This window comes from Balaenoptera ricei, chromosome 12, assembly GCF_028023285.1.
Source record: "Balaenoptera ricei isolate mBalRic1 chromosome 12, mBalRic1.hap2, whole genome shotgun sequence".
Lineage (NCBI taxonomy): Eukaryota > Metazoa > Chordata > Mammalia > Artiodactyla > Balaenopteridae > Balaenoptera > Balaenoptera ricei.
In genome coordinates, this window is record NC_082650.1 from 14,413,237 (window position 1) to 14,434,900 (window position 21,664).

Sequence of the window (21,664 nt, forward strand, 5' to 3'; positions counted from 1 at the left end):
ATTATTATTAAATAATAAAGGAGCAGATTAACATGGATAATGAAATATAAAGGGAAAGAAACAAGTCCTTTCAGTCATCAGCACAATTTTCATCCTTTATCAGTTCAAGCAAGAATTACTTATGAGTAAATAAATCAAGTAAATAATACACGTAAACTGTTAAATGTTCAATAAGGGATGGTGAGTAGCTATAGCAACAACAGCAGCAGCAGTGGAAGCTGATGAGGAGATGCAGCTTTGCTTTCTTTGCAGCACTGGCGATTGCGAGGAGGTGGCCTAGAAATGCAGAGGAAACCAAAGACCAGCTTCTTCCTGAAATCAGAAGTTCGCTGTGCACTTTTGAAAGAGCTCTGCCTTTTCTGACCGTGGTGCTAAATCTAGTTTTGCATCTTGCTTTCAGGGACAGATGCTAAAATTCAGCAGCATGGTCCCAGATTTAGACCGGCTAAATGAGCTTGGATACAGGTTACCCCTGAATGATAAAGAAATCAAAAGAATGCAGAATCTGAACCGGCACTGGTCTCTGATCTCCTCCCAGACTACAGAAAGATTCAGGTAGAGTAACCCAGAGATGTTTTGGCTACTCTGAAACATCAGTAGAAATAAGTTCACGATTTGTGTATATTTATAAATTCTAGGTCTTTCCAATGTTATTCACACAATTTGAACTAAAATTGAGAAACTCAAAATGTGAAGTGATTTCCCATGTTTAATGTACTGAATATTGTTTTAATCAAAAAATAAAACTTTTATATAAGAATATATTAAAGATATATAATTTTGTCATTTAAATTTCTTTTCTTAATGGTACAGATGAGCCAGTTTGCAGGGCAGAAGTTGAGACACAGATGTAGAGAATGGACATATGGACACCAAGGGGGGAAAACTGCGGTGGGGTGGGGATGGTGGTGTGCTGAATTGGGCGATTGGGATTGACATGTATACACTGATGTGTATAAAACTGATGCCTAATAAGAACCTGCAGTATAAAAAAACAAACAAAACAACTAATACTAAACTTTCATTGGGTTATTTGTATGGAAACATGTTAATATAAATGTTTCAGACAAAAAAAAGAAAATAAATAAATAAATAAATAAATTTCTTTTCTTCAATTTTCTTTTTATTTTTCACAAAATTTTACTACCTAACATGAAAGCTTTGTGGAGGTCAAATTAGAATTGGAACAGAGAATATTTAATCTCGTTTTATATGCTGACGGTATAAGAAAAAAGCGACAGCACCACCATTATTCATTTTCCTTCTTCTGTCAGTAAGTTACAGTCATTTCTGCTACAACATCAAACTTTCTTGGAAAAATGTGAAACATGGATGGAATTCTTAGTTCAGACGGAACAGAAGTTAGCAGTGGAGATTTCAGGCAATTATCAGCATCTTTTGGAGCAGCAGAGAGCACATGAGGTAGGTTATGCCAGTACATTTTTGGGTGATAAAGTTGTTTTAGGCCTTTGGAAGATGCTGCAAAATGCCATGTGGAAGCATGAAAGTCCCCTAATGTGTGCTGAATCTGCTCAAATGCACGCGATGTTTTTGCCTTCTTTCTTAAGCTTGAAGTTTCGCTATCTTAATCACAAAAATGCAGTCCAGTCTTTATTCCATAGCTGGTTATAAGCATGGGGCAGGCTTCAATACCCTGCAAGGTATGGTGCCAGAATTGTGGTAAGATAATTTCCCAGTTGAATTACAGACTACACTAATATTGCCAAGGCTAGTTGCTTAGGAGATTATGCTTTGATTAAAAGTCTTTGATAAATAAAAATTGTGAGTTCTTTAAAAAAACATATACATATTTTATACTAGGAAATCAAACTACCAAATATCTCCAGGTGTGCCTCTTGATCAAATTACATTATAATCATTTCTCAAGAAACATCGAGAAAGAATTAGATACAAAAAGCAAATTAATCAATTTGCAATTAGTCTCTATTTTGCTATTTACTGGTGTAACTAAGTTGCTCCCGTGTTTATGAAATATACACAAATGGAGAGATAGAATGCAGCTAAAGCAGAGAAAAGCTTAATGCTGGACTTTAAAGAGAATGAAATTAATTTTAAGGCATTTTGCTTAAATTTTTAAAAATAGGGAATTTAAATATGTGTAAGGGATTTTTAAGTCCAGTTTTATAGAGTTGACCAACAATGAAGTAATATACAATGAATCAAAACTAAAATGAGATAGTACTTCATGCGCACTAGGATGGCTACAATGAAAAAGAAAACAAGTGTTGATGAGGGAATAGAGAAGTTGGAATCCTCATGCATTGCTGGTGGGAATGTAAAATGGTGAAGCTACTTTGGAAAACAATTTGGCAGTTCCTTAAAGTGTTAAACATAGAATTACCATGTGACCCAGTAGTTCCACTCCTAGGTATACACCCAAGAGAAAGGAAAATATATGTCCATACGAAAGCTTGTACCAGAATTTTGTTCATTGCAGCATTATTCATAATAGCCCAAAAGTGGAGGTGACCCAGACATCCACTAACTGATGATGAATACAATAAAATGTGGTATATCCACTTAGTGGAATACTATCCAGCAATAAAAAGGAACACACTACTCATACCTACTGCAGCATGGATCAACCTTGAAAACATTATGCTAAGAGGAAAGAAGCCAGTCACAAAAGACAGTAAATTACCTGATCCCATTTATATGAAACATCCAGAGTAGGCAAATCCATAGAGACAGAAAATAGATCAGTGGCTACCTAAGGCTGGGGGGATTGAAAGGAGATGGGGAGTGATTGCTAATGAGTGTGGAGCTTTTTGGGAGAGTTATGACAATAGTCTAAAATTGATTGTGGTGATGGTTGTATAACTCTGGACATATAATAAAAATCATTAAATTGTAAATAGGTGAATTGTATGATATAGAATTCTATCTCAATAAAGCTGTTTAAAAAACAGTGAAAATCTGAAAGACTTTCTCTTGAGCTTTTTTAGTAGGGAAACAATTTTATTAACTGAGTTATATTGAAAAACAGTGAGTTTATTAAAAGGGTGGATTTTTTTCCATTCTTCAACTTCTAAAAGGTCTTAAGCGATTCTCTGTCTGAAAATGGACCATATTCTGCATATAAAAAAAAAAACAGAATACAAATTATGTGTTAACTAACTTTATTAGGTGATTTTGAAAGGAAGAAGGGAAACATAATTCTACTTTTAGTCACTTAGTTTTAGTAAACAAAAACTAAACTGTATCTTTAAGTTTATCTTAATTGATGGTTTAAAAATATTCTTACATTGCGGGTTTTCATACACAACCTGATTCGGCTGGAAATATTTTTCATAGTCTCACTTGAACCAGAATTTTTGGAAAGTTATTGGAGAACTGGTCACTAAAATTAGGAACTCTAAATTCTGTTTTTCTTTTTTAAAAATAACAGTTGTTTCAAGCAGAGATGTTCAGTCGTCAGCAGATTTTACACTCGATCATTGTTGATGGACAGCATCTTCTAGAACAAGGTCAAGTTGTTGACAGGTAGGATCTTTGATATAGTATTATGAAGAAAGGTTCCAGTAAATTAGCCATTTTCTTTCGAATGAGCAGGTTAGAGGACATAGAGCCAATCTTCCTAAGGCAATTGTACTGGAGAGGAGCCTCAGGAATTGGAGGAAAGACTTGTCTGAATCTCTGAAACGACTAAGTATTGAATCTTTTTAAAGAAGTGCTATTATATTACATGAAGGACATAGAGTAATTGGAAATCACCTAGCCAACCTTCGCTAGTCGTCTGTAGGGGACTAGAATTAATGACTAGATCAGAATGAATTGTGTCAGTGATGTATCAGTGGTTTGTCAACAGATGCTTCTGATATTCTCATATGATTACAGAAATTTTATTCCTCAGAGGAGCATAGAGATCACTAGACCATCTCTCTTGTTTACAAATGAAAACTTGAGGCGCAGAAATGTGAACTGATTTGACCGAGGTCACATAACTAAGTAGCAATAGAATCAAGCCCACCACTCGTGTACCTTGCTTTCGTCAGGACCAGCCAGGTTTCCTATACCATGGTGACGTCTCCACATTTGAAAATGGTTTGCTAACTTAAGTCAGATTACACTCAACCTGAAACCCTGTTTCCTCTTTATTACTTAGCAGATTATCTCTGTATTAAAAATGCAGAGGTAAAATCTAGGTCCTCTTTAGATTTATGGTGTATGAATTGGCAATTTCGTCCTATATTTACATTTCCTAGGAACAATGTTTACTCTACCCCATTACTTTCTGTGATGATATTTGGCATACAAACCTCATTTAGTTTATCACATGTGTATGTCTTTTCCATATTTAGAACAGTAGTTGTGATTATAATTGACTTCGTTTTTTTTTTCGAAAAAAACAGAAAATAAGTCATTATTTTTATTAAGAGCTTTCTTTTTTAAAGTTTTGGAAGCAATTTCAGTTTTAAGTGGATATTTCTTTGGAAGTACATGAAAGATTTTCATGATTAAGCTTGGAACAACAAAATGTGATGCCATATTTATTCTATTCTAAGGAAGCCAAGCTTAAATGTGAGCTTTACTAAGAATTTAAGGCCTTCAAAATAAGACACATTCAAGTGCAATTAACTTATCTTTTGCTTTATCCTCCCTACTCTGTAACAATATTATAAAAGCTTGAGTCATTAAGTAAAATAAAATTTAAAATTCATGCACAAGCCAACATCTATTAAATGTTAAATGTTAGCAGGGAAAAACACCAAAGAGATGAAAATGGGAGGATGGGACCCAAGGATAATTTTGAAAGTTGCGAGTGAAAAAAATTACAGATGAGAGCCTGTTGACAAATAGGAAGGTCCTAGATTACAAATGTATTGCATTTTAAAAGTTCGTTTATACGTTTTGTTTCTGAGAGTTCAAGTTCAGCATTGAGCCCAGTGTCATGTTTTGAGTAGTTCCTCATGCTGACAGATAGCTCAGAGCAGCTTGGTTCTACAAAGTGAGGACGGAGGCTCCAAAGAGACCCTGGATGGCTAGCTGGTAGTGAAGCAATGTATAGGGTACTCTTCTCCAAGCCCTGGAGTTAGATGTTTTCAGAGATGATGGATGCTTGTAACTTTTAGGGAAGTCTCGTGAACCTAATTCATCAATATGATGAATTGGTTCTACTGAAATTAGATTATAAATATCAGAATTTCCTCTCGAAACCAGAAGCACTTAATAACATATTTGGTTACAAAATCAAAGTTTATAGTGGCCCTCGATAATAAGAGGTATGAAGAATATAGGAGCCCAGGACAGTAAATCCAACTCAGAGAGAAGCCCCCCACAGGAGGGAAGAAAAGCAACACTAGTAACATAGAGAAAGAGCAAGTAATGTTACACTTTAGTACTAAAATGTGTGAATAACACTATAATCTACAAAGAAACTCATTCTATTTGATACTGGACAAACCAGTTCTAAAGCCACAGTTGGATGTTAACAAAAACATAATAAAAAACTACCAACATTTTTAAAAGGTAGTAGACAGAGGTAGGAAGAACCAACTACAAGATCTGAGATGAGTTAGCCTGAAATTGAGAAAGCATAAATAAAATTTAATATCTCTAAGTATACGCACAACCTTTATTCAGAAAATGATGACTAGATAGTTTTCATTTTGCTAAGAACAAGTGAAGTGGGCTTGAAACGTTAGAAGGGATGATTTAGATTAGTATGTGAAATAATCCGCTAAAGATTAGGACTGTCTACTGTGAGGGAATACTGAGAGTTTATGGAGTACAGTTTTTAAAAATATTTTTACATAACATAATTTTATTTAAGTGGTTTGTGGTTCTAGCTAAAGTAACCCAGTTTTGTTCATCCAAAGTGACTTATCATTGTAGCTGAAGACAGAGGTTGTAAATAAGCTGGGCTCCTCATTTTCTGCTGTCGCATACACAGGATGCTGCCACGTGCTGCATACATTGCTACAGGCATGTTCAGGGAGCCGTTCGCATTGTAGCTGCTGCCCCATACTCTGTCCCCTCTCATGCACTCTGAGACAGGGCAAATGACAGTTGACCTTACAGATATGTCTTCCACCTGTGCTAAGACGTGAACACACCATTTGCAAACACCGATAGCTTAACTGTTATTAATTTTTTAAATTACTTTCAGTAGACCTGATAACAGATCATGGCACAATATATGAAAACCTCTGCCCTAGATCACCTCTTAGGCTTACGGTCATCAAGTATGCATGTATCGGTTCATTATGTAACTACATCCAGGATAATGGTGGTTTTCCTTATGTAATTATTTCTTCACCAGGGATGAGTTCAACCTCAAATTGACCCTTCTCAGTAATCAGTGGCAGGGGGTGATTCGCAGGGCCCAGCAGAGGCGGGGCATCATTGACAGCCAGATCCGCCAGTGGCAGCGCTATCAGGAGATGGCAGAAAAGCTTCGTAAATGGTTGGTTGAAGTGTCCTATCTACCCGTGAGTGGTCTCGGAAGTGTCCCAATACCATTGCAGCAAGCAAGGACCCTCTTTGATGAAGTGCAGGTAAGGTGCAAAACAGGTGGTTTTTAAACCTCTTCTGCATTTCCGCTGCACACTTTACCCTGGCCTCGGTTCTTCAGAAGGATTTTAGAGTGGAATGAGAACAAGCATTGTTCTCAAATGTCAACAGAAATATATAAAATGATGGCATTACAAAGTCCATATTTAACAATGAAAGTAGGGCGAGTCCCAGCCTCTCACAAAGACTGACTCCACTTCACCCACCAAGGTCTCCCAGCAGCTCAGTGAATCCCAGCGTGGATGGAAAGGCAATGGCAAGGAAAGGAAAACTTTGCACTGATTATACATATTTTACTCATGAGCAGTTTAACTTAAGTATTCCAGAAAAGATGAAAGACTCAGTCCTGTGTGAGCTCTTTGCCATTCCCCTTACTTTCCCCACCTGGGAGTTTGGGAGTCCAGCCTCTGAGATGGAGACCTCCTCACCCTCTCATCAGTCCCTCCCAGTACACTTCATAGGCTCCTCTTGTTTTGAAGGTCACTGTTCTCTGCTTCCTTTCTCCTCCTTGCTTCTCTGGGAAACCTCATCTATACACATGGCTTCCACTACTCCCTACCAGCAGAGAAGGGTCAAGTTGGTATCTTCTGGTCACATTCACCTCCTGAGCCTCCAACTCATGTATTCAACCCCCTTTTAGCTTTAGATCTATGTGTATCACAGACATAATAATACTCCATGGTTCCAATAGAGCCTGTGATCTCTGGATCAACCATTCTCCACCAGTCCATTCCATGTGCCCAAACCGAGGAAATATCACCGGCTATCTGGTCTATCAGTCAGCAACCCAGAGTCATTCTAGAGCTATACTCTTCATTTAACTCCCTCCCCATATCTTATATCCCTCAAGTCTCCATCCCTACTGCCACTACCTTAGATTAGGTGCTCATGATTTCCTGCCTAGATAGACAATAGCTTCCTAACCTGTCTTAAAGTATCCAATGTATGGCCTTCCATTCCATTTTCTACCCAACCGCTTAATACTCTTCCATGAATCTCAAGTCACTTTTACTATAAAAACCAAATTCCTGTGCAAGGTGTGGTCTGGCGTCATCTTCTACCACTCTCTTACAGGAATCCTATATTCCAGCCACTGAAAACTAAGTCCAGTGTCCTGAATTCATCATATTTATCCCATATAGCAAATTTGCCCATCCTGCTTCTCTGTGTGGAAGATGCCTTCTCCCTGACTCCTGGCTCTCATCACAGCAGACCCTTCTTAATATGGTTGTGGTCCTGTGTCTTTCAAGACTCCTGAAGGCTTCACCATTTGAAGAAGGCTCCCTGTGCCCCCAGCGTGGGTCAGATGTCCCTCTGTGCCCCTGTGCATCAGTCTCATAGAGCAGTTTTCCTATCGCATCGTGATTGCGTTTAACTCGGGAGCAGAAACTAAGCTTTCTGTGTGGAATTCTCATCTATTTATACATTGCTTCACTCAGGCCCAAAGTACTGGGTCAGTAAAGCTTTTTGGAAAAAAGAGGGCATGTTATGTATGCAAAAAATTTAGGATTATTTAAAGATACTTATAATGGGGAGATGGTAAAGAGAAGAATGAGAAAGTAAAAATCTGCGGTTTCTTTCAGTTCAAAGAGAAAGTGTTCCTGCGACAGCAAGGCAGCTACATCCTCACCGTGGAGGCGGGCAGGCAGCTCCTGCTTTGCGCCGACGGTGCGGCTGCGGCCGCCTTGCAGGCCGAGCTCGCTGACGTGCAGGCGAGATGGAGGTCAGCCAGCGCGCACCTGGGGGAGCAGAAGAAAACACTGGCCTTCTTGTTGCAGGTAAGTTCGGCTCTTTCCTCCTGCAGGCCCAATGCAGTTTAAGAAGCCCTGTATTACTCAGCCATAGAAAGAAACGAAATTGAGTTATTTGTAGTGAGGTGGATGGACCTAGAGACTGCCATACAGAGTGAAGTAAGTCAGAAAGAGAAAAACAAAGACCGTATGCTAACGCATATATATATGGAATCTAAAAAAAAAAAAAAAGTGGTCTGAAGAACCTAGGGGCAGGACAGGAATAAAGACGCGCAGACGTAGAGAATGGACTTGAGGACACGGGGAGGGGGAAGGGTAAGCTGGGATGAAGTGAGAGAGTGGCATGGACGTATATGCACTACCAAATGTAAAATAGATAGCTAGTGGGAAGCAGCCGCATAGCACAGGGAGATCAGCTCGGTGCTTTGTGACCACCCAGAGGGGTGGGATAGGGAGGGCGGGAGGGAGGGGATATGGGGATATATGTGTATGTATAGCTGATTCACTTTGTTATAAAACAGAAACTAACACACCACTGTAAAGCAGTTATACTCCAATAAAGATGTTAAAAAAGAAAAAGCCCTTTTAATAGTTGTGCTGCTTCCTCAACGCTGTTATCCTGCGAATCAAATAATGCAGATCATTACGTCAGACCCTGCAGTATTTTGATCCCCCTGTGTCCTGTTCAGGACGTTGTCCTGTCTTGCATGAACTAGAAAAGTTTCCCAATTTTCAGCAGGTGGTCTTTCAGGAAAATCCCCCAACAAAGTAGTTTTAAGTCTAGTAAGACTATCCAAGCAATGAATTCTGATTCATGGCCAGTGCTAAGCCAGAAACCATGAGGTGACTTTATAAATCTAGACAAGAATGCAAAGAGTAGATTCCACTCCCTAATCTAAGACTCTAAAGTGGTTTTCAAGATTGATGTCTCTTCTTTTATAGCAGGGAAAAACCTATCCAAGAAGATACTCTTGATTTGATCTTAGCTTATCCAAGCAAGTTGCTATGAGATAAAATCTCCAGGAGGTATATTAAGCCTCTAGTTGGATACAGATAGCAGGCTGATCACACAGCAAGTTTAGGGAAATGTAGGTTTAGCAGACCTCCCACAATATGCTTTTCTCCCTCACTTTCCAATTCCTTGCATAAGAAACGATTAAAGCAGCAGTTGAATTAAGGCATAGACTCTAAACTCAGGTAAACCCAAGTTAAAACCATTAAGAAACCAAGTAACCTGGTTAACTCAACCTATCAAAGCCTCAGTTTCCTCATCTGTAGAGTGGGTATGACTACATCTCTTTCATAGGGCATTGTGAGGGTTTAATGAAATAATGGAAGTAAATCATGTATCAAAGTACCTGGTACATACTGAGTACTCAATAAATGATGGTAATTATTATTGTTTATATTATTATCATTTTGAAATTGAACATGACTAAATACTGAAGTTTTATATATGTTGATAATCACCAACACTTCAATAAGATTATCTATTAAATTTGGCCTGTCACTTTTTGGATCAAAGGTAATAACTAAAGCTAATGAAACACATTTTGCTTCTTTTAATGCTTAAAGTAGGCACATTCATTGGGTTTATTCTACTGAATTTTATTTAATAATATATGGGTATATATGTATACATGTGGCTGATTCACTTTGTTGTACGGTGGAAACTAGCACAGCATTGTAAGGCAATTATACTCCAATGAAGATGTTAAAAAAAATAAAAATAAAAATAAAATAAAATGCTGAAAAAAAATAATAATATATCACCTTCTGTGTAGGAAGCAATCAATCAAAAATGCCACCCAGCATATGTTAGAGAACCATTTTTTGCACACAGCACAATTCATCAGTAATACGATATGCCTGATTCTTTTTTCTTTTTTTGCTTTCAGGAAAGGATTAAAAACATTGTAAATCATTCTGCAGAGAACATGTTAATCATATCTTTTTCTTTATTTGTGATTGGTTTTTGGACACATTTCTAAGACTTAATAAGGCGAGATGGCTGAGTCACTACATTTGCTTTTCTTGTTAGTCTATTTGTTGGTGTATAAAACATCCACTTTGATAGATGTTTGCAGACCATAACATTTAGTTATTTCCTTATAATTCATGTAGTAAAAAAGACTTGGTTATAGCTTCAGAATCTAAGCCATCCTTGGAAAGGGGAATCCCTATTCTCTTGTTAAAGTTTTATTTTCTTTTGGATCATACACTAGATCCTGTTTGCCTAAAAAGGAATTTATGGAGCTGAATTCTAATGTTTATACAGCCTCGTTTTACTGTATCTTTTCACCGTAGCTATAAAGCTTACATATTTTTAGCTTTTAATTAAATGCTGAGTAAATATGCCAAAAATAGTCATTATAATTCTATGCCTTGCATGTTTACCCACTTCACTATTGCCTCTTACTTTCGTTAGGAAGAATAAAAAGCTGACCTTTTCTCTTTTAGATCAATGAACATTTCTTGCCTGCGTGTTCAGAGATTTCAGTGTGTGATGATTTCATTGAGAATGTTGTTCAGTTTAAGCAGAAAGAGGATATTCTGTCTACCCTCACTATGCTTAGCGTTGATGAACTAAGAGTAGCCTGGGAACACCGAGATCTTTTACTAAAGCGGAATTGGAACAAATCTGTCCAAAATAGACATTTGGGGCTTCTGTTTTGGGGGTCTTGTTTTTGTTCTTTCTGGTGAATGGGAAGAGGGAATGAGGTTATGTACTCTAGGAAGTTCCTCGAAGGAATTTTAAAGAGAAATGAGAACTTTGGGCCAAACTCTCAGTTTATTTAGAAACCAAAAGACATTATGAGCAGGGAGGCACTGTAGCCAACACTTCTTAAAGAAGACAGTTGTAATAGCATCGTGCGTTGCTGTGCTGAAAATAAGGCATCGGGAGAGAAGATAGAAAGAACCTAGACAGGAAAAGACCGGTGACAAAAGATGATGAAAGGGATAATATGAAGGGAAATGCAGCAGGATTTGGCTCCAGGCTAACTACTAAAAGCAACTCAAGTTGTCTGTCTTTGGAGCTCAGTAATTTAAGTTGAGGGGAGGGTTACTAGGGAGGGGGAGGCCAGGAATGGGAGGTATTGGACAAAATGAAGGAGATTTGTTTAGTTGAATTTAACTGGCACTGAGACACCAGATGTGGGCTAATTTGTAGATAGGGATAGGGTGCTGTAAAGAATAAAGTCTCCATCATAGTTCCTCTCATTTTTTTCTTTTCTTTTTTAATTACATAAGAAATACATGTGTCTGAAAAAAATGTAGATAATAATTGAAGCATAGAGAGTAAAAAATGAAATTTCCCCTACACCACCACCCAAATCCTAGTATCTTCCCTAGAGGGAACTCTTGTTACCTTTGGTGTGTAATCTTCCAAAACACAAGCACATCATGTATGTTTTCTTTTGTCAGTACATAGGGATCTCCACATTCCACACCACCATTCTATTCTTCAGAACACTTATCAGTAGCTGGCATATAAGGTGTACACTTTAAAAATTGTGCATTATTTTTCTTCCTGTACTTTTTTCCTTTGGATAGGTTTTTTTTTTATGTTTTACACATTTAGCCCTTTGTTACATATGTTTCAGTACTATCAAGAGAAAGCCAGTCAAATGCCATGCTTTTTAGAGTTATGTGTTTCTACTTCTGTAACAATTCAAATCTAAGTGGCTCATACTATTTATATATTGAATTGAATCAGAGTCAGGGTTATATTATTTTTACATTTCATGTCACTTCTCTTACCTATATGTATTTTCACCCTGAAAGAGATTTCATATCCTCTTTTCTATCCTTTTTAGTGCACTGAGATAGTGTAGACATTAGTGCCATTACGGGTGGAGTTAGGAAAGAGGCAAAGTACTGTGTTCATACTCTCACCTCTGCAGATAGATTTGGATTCAGGTACATTTTTGAGTACCCATAATATTCTGGGTGTCTTGTACTTGGTGTCTTGACACCCATTGTTTCCTTTAATCCTTTAATACAATTATAGAGAGTCTGTATCATTTCCGTTTTCATAAGCAACACGTAGTGCATTACCTGCTTGCAGTCACCCAGATAATGAGAACTGTCCAGTTTGGAACTCAGCTCTTCCCACGCTCCCCACCCTGTAGCGTAGGTGTGGGCGCTTTCACAGTATTCATCAGTGTAACTTTAATTCTTTCTCTGGGAATTGAGAAGAGAGTTTTTCTTGTTTTCCAACTTCCTGCTCCTTAAAAATCCATGAAATTTCTTTTGCTTCCCGTTATAGGACTGGGAAAAATGTGAGAACGGAATAGCTGATTCTCTGGAGAAACTACGAACCTTCAAAAAGAGGCTTTCCCAACCTCTGCCAGATCACCACGAAGAGCTCCACGCGGAGCAGATGCGTGGCAAGGTAAATCGCTGGACGGAGCTTCTGTCAACTACTTGGGCTTCCAGTGTAATAACGCCTTTGAACGCATAATTCAGTCAAGCTCCTATGAATGTCTGCATGTAGGTGCAAGTTTCTGGTATTTTGCATTAGGGCAGACAACTCTGGTGAAACTTGGCTGTTGATTTATTGCAGTCGATGAAATTGTAGACTAGTTTATGGATTACCTTCAGTAAGTAAATGAAAATGTAAAACACAACATTAAAGGATATTTAAAAACTAGGTTAAGAGCAATAAAGACAATCTTTTTAAAGTGTCCACACTGGAGAGTCATTCTAGAAGAGTCTAGTTCACAGAAAGAAGAGTGAGGGTCAGCAACCTGGAAATTCTGCAGACGATGGCCCTTGGAGAAACACACGCTGCCCTCCAGGCCCTTTCCTGTAAGAAAAGTAGGAACTACAAGTAGCTGATTTCAGTTACCGCATGGAGACACACAGTCCTTCAGATACTCAGGGCCCTAGCTATTTAAAGGTTATGATCAACACTTCAAATGGCACTTGGAAACAAATCAGAAGCTAATACAGACCCCTCCCTGCATGGGGCGCTTACTGAGACCAACATGATTTAGTGTCTGTAGGATCTGTTCCATTCACTCCTGTGTAGGCAAGTGGAGTGCCTGAATAGCAGTTCTCTGCTGAGCAGTATGCAGACAAAATCACAACTACCCTTAAAAATGCTTTTTTCGGGCTTCCCTGGTGGCTCAGTGGTTAAGAATCCGCCTGCCAATGCAGGGGACACGGGTTCGAGCCCTGGTCTGGGAAGATCCCACATGCCGCGGAGCAACTAGGCCCGTGAGCCACAATTACTGAGCCTGCGCGTCTGGAGCCTGTGCTCCGCAACAAGAGAGGCCGTGATAGTGAGAGGCCCGCGCACTGCGATGAAGAGTGGCCCCCGCTTGCCGCAACTGGAGAAAGCCCTCGCACAGAAACGAAGACCCAACACAGCCAAAAATAAATAAATAAAATAAAGAATTATTAAAAAAAAAAAAAGAAGTATATCTAAGTATATTAAAAAAAAAAAAAATGCTTTTTTCCCCAAATGATATGTCCTCGTGTTCTCCAAGTCATTGGCAAATTACTGCACTGGAGTAATTCTGTTTAAAACTTCACACAGACTTAAATGATTTGGATTTTGATCAGAAGTTCTCTGCTTCACTTTGGCTAAGAAGCTGTAAGCCTTTAAGAAAGATTAATTTTTAAAGAAGTCTGGAAATCATGAAAAGGGTGGATATAAGAAATTTTCTTCATTATTAAAATGTAAGGATGATCTTTGAAATTTGAAAGAAGCAGATTTAGGAAAATGAAAAGGTAGTATACTTTATGTCATGGATGGCAAGGGAGAGAAATACTATCTTGAGGTGTAAATTCAGTAGTATGCAAAGATTAAAAAGAATTTGTTTTAAGTCTGTGCCTGTGAATTTATGACAAATGATTAAAGAAAACTTTTCAACAAGCAAGAATGGGAATTTACTGGGCTCCTTCTACGTGCCAGTGACTAACCAGTGTTATCTTAGTTGGCATGAACGCAAGCTCATGAGGACAGTCTGCTATTTCCCTTCTACAGATGTGAAAAGTGAGGCAGCTAGAAGTTCAGTAACTTTTCAAACTTAGTAAATATCAGGGTTTCCTGAACCCAAAGGCTATATTTTTACCACACACATTCATCTAAAATAGAGTCTGTGAGTCTGAAACAGTTGGTTTCTGAAGGTGGTGTTTCTCTTTTAACCCATACACCAAATCTGATGTTTGAGTTGGGGGGGTGGGAGTTGAAAATTGGTATAAAAAGAGGAAAATCTTTACATTGATATGACAATTTAATATGTCTACGGATATAAGCAGAAATGCTACGTATTTAATACACCCAGATAGTTTGGTCTTTCAGCCAAATACTGTTACCATGGGACCTCATTTCCCAAAATACACAACAGTTACAAACACGCCTGCTATTAAGTTTGGAGAATAGAAGGATGCATTTTGGTCCAGCTCTCTGCTACTCTTCCGCAAACCACCTTAGCAGCAAAACAAAACAATTACCTAGAAAATTCAGGCTATAACCTAGTTTGCTTAAATTGCCTGAGAAGTTAGCCTCAGACAGTACCATTAATTGCCTTTGCCTTTGGAAACTTGTCTCCTGTATGAAGAGACAAAAAGAGAGGGAAAAAGCCATGTGAAATACTCTATTCATGTGCAAAATTAGCTGGAATCTAAAAACATCAACAGCTGGCAAAAAGCAAGAGCTATACAAATTGTAAAACTAGTCATCTGTTCAAAGCATTGCAAAAACTGTTGTCAACTCCTGCAAATATTGGATTTTTTTTCCTTAAATCATTCCCCCAAAGGAGAAAATACATATTTTTTCCAGTAACTTAAAGAAATCTCTTCTCCTGCAGAAAACATATTCAGTCCATTGTTTTAAATTGAGTAATAACGGCAACTGATCCTTTCAGCTACTACATTGTAAATCTGTATCACAGATGTAGCAACTGATAGTCTTTGAACATGAAAGTTAAATCTAGTAGTTTGGGTTTTTTTTTTTAATATTTCATTAACATGGTCAGTCACTTGGGACAAAGGTAATGTTGGTTTAAAAGTAAGGAAGATCAATGCAGTGATGAACCTTGAACTAGAAAAGACGATCAGAAAAGATCAATGAAATGGCAACTAGATTTCCATTTCCCATTAGGAAAGATTCTGCAAGCAACCTGGTATTATATAAGAAGAACTTGGCAAATTATCAGATTATGTAGGAAGCAAATAAAGTAGCTACCAAGTTGGATAGAATGGGATGGAAATGTAATGACATCAAGAGGGGATTCCCAATACACTTCAGAAATTGTTGATGATAGATGCCCATGGGTATTCAAGTTTTGTGCTTTTTTTTAAATCTAGGAATTGGAAAATGCAGTTGGGAGCTGGACAGATGACTTGGCACAGCTGACGGTGCTGAAGGATGCTGTCTGTGCCTGCATCAGTGCAGACGATATCTCCATCCTTAACGAACGCATGGAGCTTCTGCAAAGGCAGTGGGAAGAACTATGCCACCAGGTGAGACAAACTCTAGACTCAGCTCTGCTCAGAAAGGCAGAGAACTGGAAGAGGATTTGGAATGTCTGTGGCTGTGTCCACATTTGGATAGAGGAAGACACTGTGCTTATTATAAGAATGCTTCAGATTAAGACAATTATATCTTAACACTATATTTTAAGTGCATCCAAACTGGATTCTCTTGCCCTTTCTTTTACTGGCTGTCAAAATATTTTAAAGAGGAAATACAGTTTTGTGGTTCATAGATGTGGTTTTGCTAGGTAGATATTGGTGGTCTCTTTCTTACTTTAAACGTGAAAAAACGAGGTTTTATTTGCAGTCGTAGCTAATGCTGTGAGTGGTTTTGTACATTTAACATTTATTATTGCTGTTGATCTACCATAGTTGTTTCTTCATAATTCATGGGTGTATGGCATTTTTAGCCATACTTTATTTATTTAGTAAGTACATTCTGTGTGCACAATACCTTAAAAGAGATCCGAGATTGGGTTTTGATTTGGAAATGAAAGGGAAAGATTGCTGGAGTAGCAAGGAGAGGACATTTGAGGCAAAGAGGAATCACAGATAGGCCCGCAAGTGAAGAATAGCTCCGACTCATAGCCTTGAGATCATACCCTCCAGGAAGCAGGAACCGTGTTCCTGCTGTCATGTTCCTTCCTGTACTTCGATTGCCTTGCCTGGCACAAAATAGGTTATGATGCATATTTGTTAAGTGAATCATTCACATTAATTATTGTGAATTTCACAAGCTACAGTAGATGTCCCTACAAACTAAGGGCAGTGTGGATGGCAGAGAATAAAGGAAATGCTTGTTGAACTGGATAAATCTTGAATTGAGTGCTGAGATCAGAGTGGAAGAGACAGCTTGGTGTAGAGGGAGAAAGTGGATGTGTTAGACAAGGTTGCAGCTTGAAAAAGGCACAGGAATAGAGCAGAGAGAGGACCTGGTTGGGGAAAAGCAGGTGTTGGAAGGATGATGAACTAGAGAAAAACTCTGGAGCACACTTGGTCAATGTGTGAACAGTTTCGTGTGTGTGTGTGTGTGTGTGTGTTCTTTTAAAAAAAATAATTGTAAGAGATGATTTTCATAAATATGTTAATGATTTGCATTCAAAATTAATTTAGCTGCTTTCCCCAGAGTTCTATATTCTCAGTGAACACAGTGTGAAACTTACATGGAGTGTGATGATGTTTATCACACTTTATCCTTTTCTGAGTTCTTCAATCCAAAATCAATACTATCCAGTAAATTAGCGTAGACTTTTTGATGTAAAGATTTTATCATAGCATATATAAATGAAAGCTATTTGGTGGGTACAGATATTGGAAAATGCCCACAGCAATGTTACCCTTGTGAGCTTTAGTCATCTGTTTTTCTTAAAATTGGGAAAAGTCTAGCACTACTTGCTGACTCAGTACTTTTTAGCATATTATGTGAAGTGAATTAGACTAGATCCATTTCTCTAGCTAATTGATGTCTGTGAAGCTTTCAGAGAGATAACACTTTAGATATTGGCTTCCGTCTCCTTCCCAAACCTACCATGAACTTCTCTACGCCAAGACCTTGCTCAGGCCGTTGTTCCTGTCTAGACGTCCTGCCTAGACTATTCCTTGCTTTCTGATTTTCTAACCTATCCTCTTCTGTTGCATTCCAGTACTCTTGTGATGCCATTGTTTGAAATGCTCAGACCCCTATTACTCTGAACGCTTGTTTCCCTTTTGGTCTATGCCATCATGTGACAGTGCATTGTTCCTTTTTTCCTCTCCTCCTTCTTCTTCTTCTTCTCCTTCTCCTTCTTCTTCTTCTTCTTCTTCTTCTTCCTCCTCCTCCTCTTCCTCCTCCTCTTCCCCTTCCCCTTCTCCTCCTTCTTCCTCTTTTTCTTCTTCCTCTTCTTCTTTTCTTCCTCTTCCTCTTCTTCCCCTTCTTCTCCTTCTCCTCCTCCTCCTCCTCTTCCTTCTCCTTCTTCTTCTTCTCCTTCTCCTTCTCCTTCTTCTTTTTTAATGCCTGTGACTTGAGTTCAAGACCATGAAGCCCTTGAGGACAAACCCTTTCTTTGCATCTCCAGTGCCTAAAACAGCTGAGTGTTTCTACTGTTGATTATTAAGACAAGACTTTAGGATATTATTTTATATCTTATGTTCCTCTAAATGTAAAATAATGAAAAGGTTTCTGAATATTTAGGAGGGTAAGAAGATTATGATTATGCAATACTTTTTGGTTTAGGAAAACTGGTACTATGTGAGAATGCCACCAGGTACAAAGGACACAAACTTCCAGTTACAAGATGAATAAGTTCCAGGGATCTAATGTACAGCATGGGGACTATTGTTAACAGACTGGATTATATATTTGAAAGTTGCTAAGAGAGTAGATCTTAAATGTTCTCACCACACAACATATAATGGTAATTATGTGAGGTGATAGAGATGTTAATTAACCTTGTGGTAATCATTTCACAATACATATGAATATCAAATCATCATGTTGTACATCTTAAACTTACACAGTGTTATACGTCACTTACATCTCACTAAAGCTAGAAAAGGAGAAAAGAAAAAAAAAGTTTATATGTTGTAAAATTGCTTACCAGACTTAAACATATCTAGGCAACAGTCTGTTTAGAAATACATTTTGAAAGCTCCTGTTGATCATGTAACATGCTGTAAAGAGATTAATACCTTGCACCTGTGAGTAGACTAGACAAGTTAAAAAAGAAAGAGGAAGCAGAAACATAGTGTTTCTAGAAACTTTCTATATTGAGTGTGTTAAGGCATGAAGCTAAAGCATACTTGTCTCACATTACTTCAGTCTAAACAACATTATTTAAACCAGTGAGAGTTTAGTCATGTGTATTCATACCAATGGTGTCAGGGTATAACTGTAAGGAGAAATATAGACCAGTTACTACTTCCTGAGTTAGTGTTTCCGGAGAACTTCTGTCAAGTATGAAACCGCAAAAGGAAACGAGCTTGTGCCTATGTCTCATTTTAAAAGTTAAAAACTTTAGAGAAACATGGCATAATCCCTGTGTTAAAGACCAAGTAGTGTGTTCATATTCCAGTAGAAGCAATCGGTCAGAGGTCCGGATTGACTGGGGCTGCAGGCAAGGAGGAGGAGGCCGCACTGTACATAAGCGTCGCAGAGTAGAGGTAATGGAGAAAAGCATCCTGTCTTCAGAGAGACTCACCAAATTGTTTGTTGTGCCTGTGTACAGCCGTGGCTTGTATTTGCTTTTATTCCTGTTTTGGTTTGTAGAGCTGTGTGTAATTCCAGTTGAGATATAAATATATCATCATTGTAATTGCTCGGTGTTCTTTCAAATTGTCATGGTAAAAATATTTGAAGCAGAAGAGGATGTGTTTCCTGTTCAGCTGCCTCACGCTCTGGAGGTTTTAGCTGGTGTTTGTCAGCTGTTGGCAGTGCAGCGTGTTTATACCCTTGAGAAAACGTAAATATGTGCTAAACTGATAAGTAATGTAAGGGTTTCCACTGAACTCAAAGACAACGATGGTAAAGTTCACTTATCGTACAGCCTAAATATTAGTTTTACAAACCAAAAGGAAAATTCGGTCCCCATTATTAATTTAAATCTTTTGAAAAGCTTTGGGCGCCAGTTTGTAACCAGAGCTTGTGGCCTACCTGTTTCTTCTTTCAACTGTTGCTCTACATGAGCAAATGAAATGAAAGCAACACTTGTATGGATTGTGAGAAAGACTAGAAATATATATTTAAGCTGCTTATTGAATACATGGGTGTCAGGAGAAAAAAATATTAAAAACGCAAATGATGCCCTGTTGTCATATATAGTTAAGTAGGCTGAACTTTTGTTAAATCTTTAGGATCTACCGGTCACTTTCTAAAATTATTTTCTTGTTTGAAGAATATATTCTATTATGAGCTTACAGTATTCCAGTGCATAAGACTGTGCATGGCACATAGTAGACACATGTTTACTGCAAACCATAAACATTTGTTTAATGAATTTTAGAACAAATGAAAGATTAATTTACAAATGACAAAAGTAAAGCTTAAGAAAGATGAGTAACCTTGCCCTGGTCATACCATTAGTAAGTGATGGAGATTGTGTTTGAACCTCATCTGCCTCTGGATATTTGATCATAATGTTATATTACAACCTGTATCAAAGATTCAAGCTTTGCTGGTGCTGGTCCTTTTTTTATTTTTTTTATTTTTTTTTTGGCCATGCCGTACAGCTTGCAGGATCTTAGTTCCCCAACCAGGGATTGAACCCCGGCCCTCGGCAGTGAAAGTGTGGAGTCTTTCCAGTCTAACCACCGGACCACCAGGGAATCCCTTTGCTGGTTCTATTTTGTATTGATATAAACAAATGCCTCAAATTTGTCTGACCTCCTCTATCCCTGTCTCTGAAATCAGAGTAATACCTAACCCCTCAAAGTAATAATATTTTTCTGTTATGTGGTCATCTTCCCTGCAGATGTGGTTGAGAAAAGCCCTAGAATTTATTCTTGCTGATGGCCAAGATTTGGGGGAAGAGGCAGAGAGGCGATGCACATAGCAAGACTTGTTAGTCTGAAGTCTGAAAGGCAGGGGTTTCTAACCTTTGCATGAAAAACAGTTGCTTCAGGCAGTTTCAACTATGAAAATATAGTTTCAGCTTGGACATCAATCGAAGCAGAATTTTAATACCAGTCTGACTCTGCTGCTCTGTGAATGAAAAAGAAAGTCATATCCACGAGAAAGTTCAAAATCTTAGCAGATCAGATGACACTCTGCTGTCAGAGATTGAGAGGAAAATGGTGCTGGACGGATTGTGCTCTTCAGTGCTGTCTTGGTAGAGCTTAACGTAGGTGAAATTTGTCTCCAAAACTTTTAGTCTTGTTTTCTTGGTTTTTCTCATTCCTATCAATACCCACACCAAGTAAATGCACTGTTGTTCTGTATTTTTCTGCCTCAAAGAAAAATTCATGGTAAACTGAATTATACTAATGGGGAAATACTTAATGGATTAATCGGTGTCACTCTACCCAGAGAAATTTTTATTTTAAAAGATCATATTAACTCAAAAGAGTGAATTTCTAATGGTGGCATTTCAAAAATTATGGCAGGTTATGGGGTTCGCCATCGAGGCAGCTCACTAAGCTTGGCCCTGGTATAGGTATCCTGGACTCATAGTCTAATTCCCAACATTTAAATTTTTTTTTTGAGAGAACTTCTTCAGTATTTTTTTAACCATTTTTTTAATTGAAGTGTAGTTAATTTACAATGTTGTGTTAGTTTCAGGTGTACAGCAAAGTGATTCAGAATATATATGTATTCTTTTTCAGGTTCTTTTCCATTATTGGTTATTACAAGATATTGATTATAGTTCTGTGTGCTATACAGTAGGTCCTTGTTGGTTATCTATTTTATATATAGTAGTGTGTATATGTTAATCCCAAACACCTAATTTATTCCCCCCACCCGCCCGCTGTCCCCTTTGGTAACCATAAGTTTGTTTTCTATGTCTGTGAGTCTATTTCTGTTTTGTAAATAAGTTCATTTGTATCAGTTTTTTAGATTCCACATATAAGTGATATCATATGATATTTGTCTTTCTCTCTCTGACTTCACTTAATATGATCATCTCTAGATCCATCCATGTTGCTGCAGATGGCATTATTTCATTATTTTTTTATGGCTGAGTAATATTCCATTGTGTGTGTGTGTGTGTGTGTGTGTGTGTGTGTGTGTGTATACACACACACACACACACACACGCACACACCACATCTTCTTTATTCATTCATCTGTTGATGGACACTTAGGTTGCTTCCATGTCTTAGCTATTGTAAATAGTGCTGCTGTGAACATAGGGGTGCATTTATCTTTTCAAATTAGAGGTTTCTCCAGATATATGCCCAGGAGTGGGGTTGCAGGGTCA

General features: G+C 38.0%; 1 protein-coding gene across 1 annotated transcript in view; it reads left to right on the top strand.

Annotated features, from left to right (window-relative positions):
• The window catches only part of SYNE1 (spectrin repeat containing nuclear envelope protein 1), a 443,997-nt gene that overhangs the window by 357,542 nt on the left and 64,791 nt on the right, over window positions 1-21,664 (top strand). Inside the window, exons 120-126 of the mRNA XM_059940974.1 lie at window positions 401-555; window positions 1,275-1,422; window positions 3,410-3,504; window positions 6,284-6,518; window positions 8,118-8,312; window positions 12,556-12,681; window positions 15,606-15,761. Of these exons, the coding sequence (XP_059796957.1) occupies window positions 401-555; window positions 1,275-1,422; window positions 3,410-3,504; window positions 6,284-6,518; window positions 8,118-8,312; window positions 12,556-12,681; window positions 15,606-15,761 (1,110 nt within the window). The remainder of the gene's footprint in view (window positions 1-400; window positions 556-1,274; window positions 1,423-3,409; window positions 3,505-6,283; window positions 6,519-8,117; window positions 8,313-12,555; window positions 12,682-15,605; window positions 15,762-21,664) is intronic.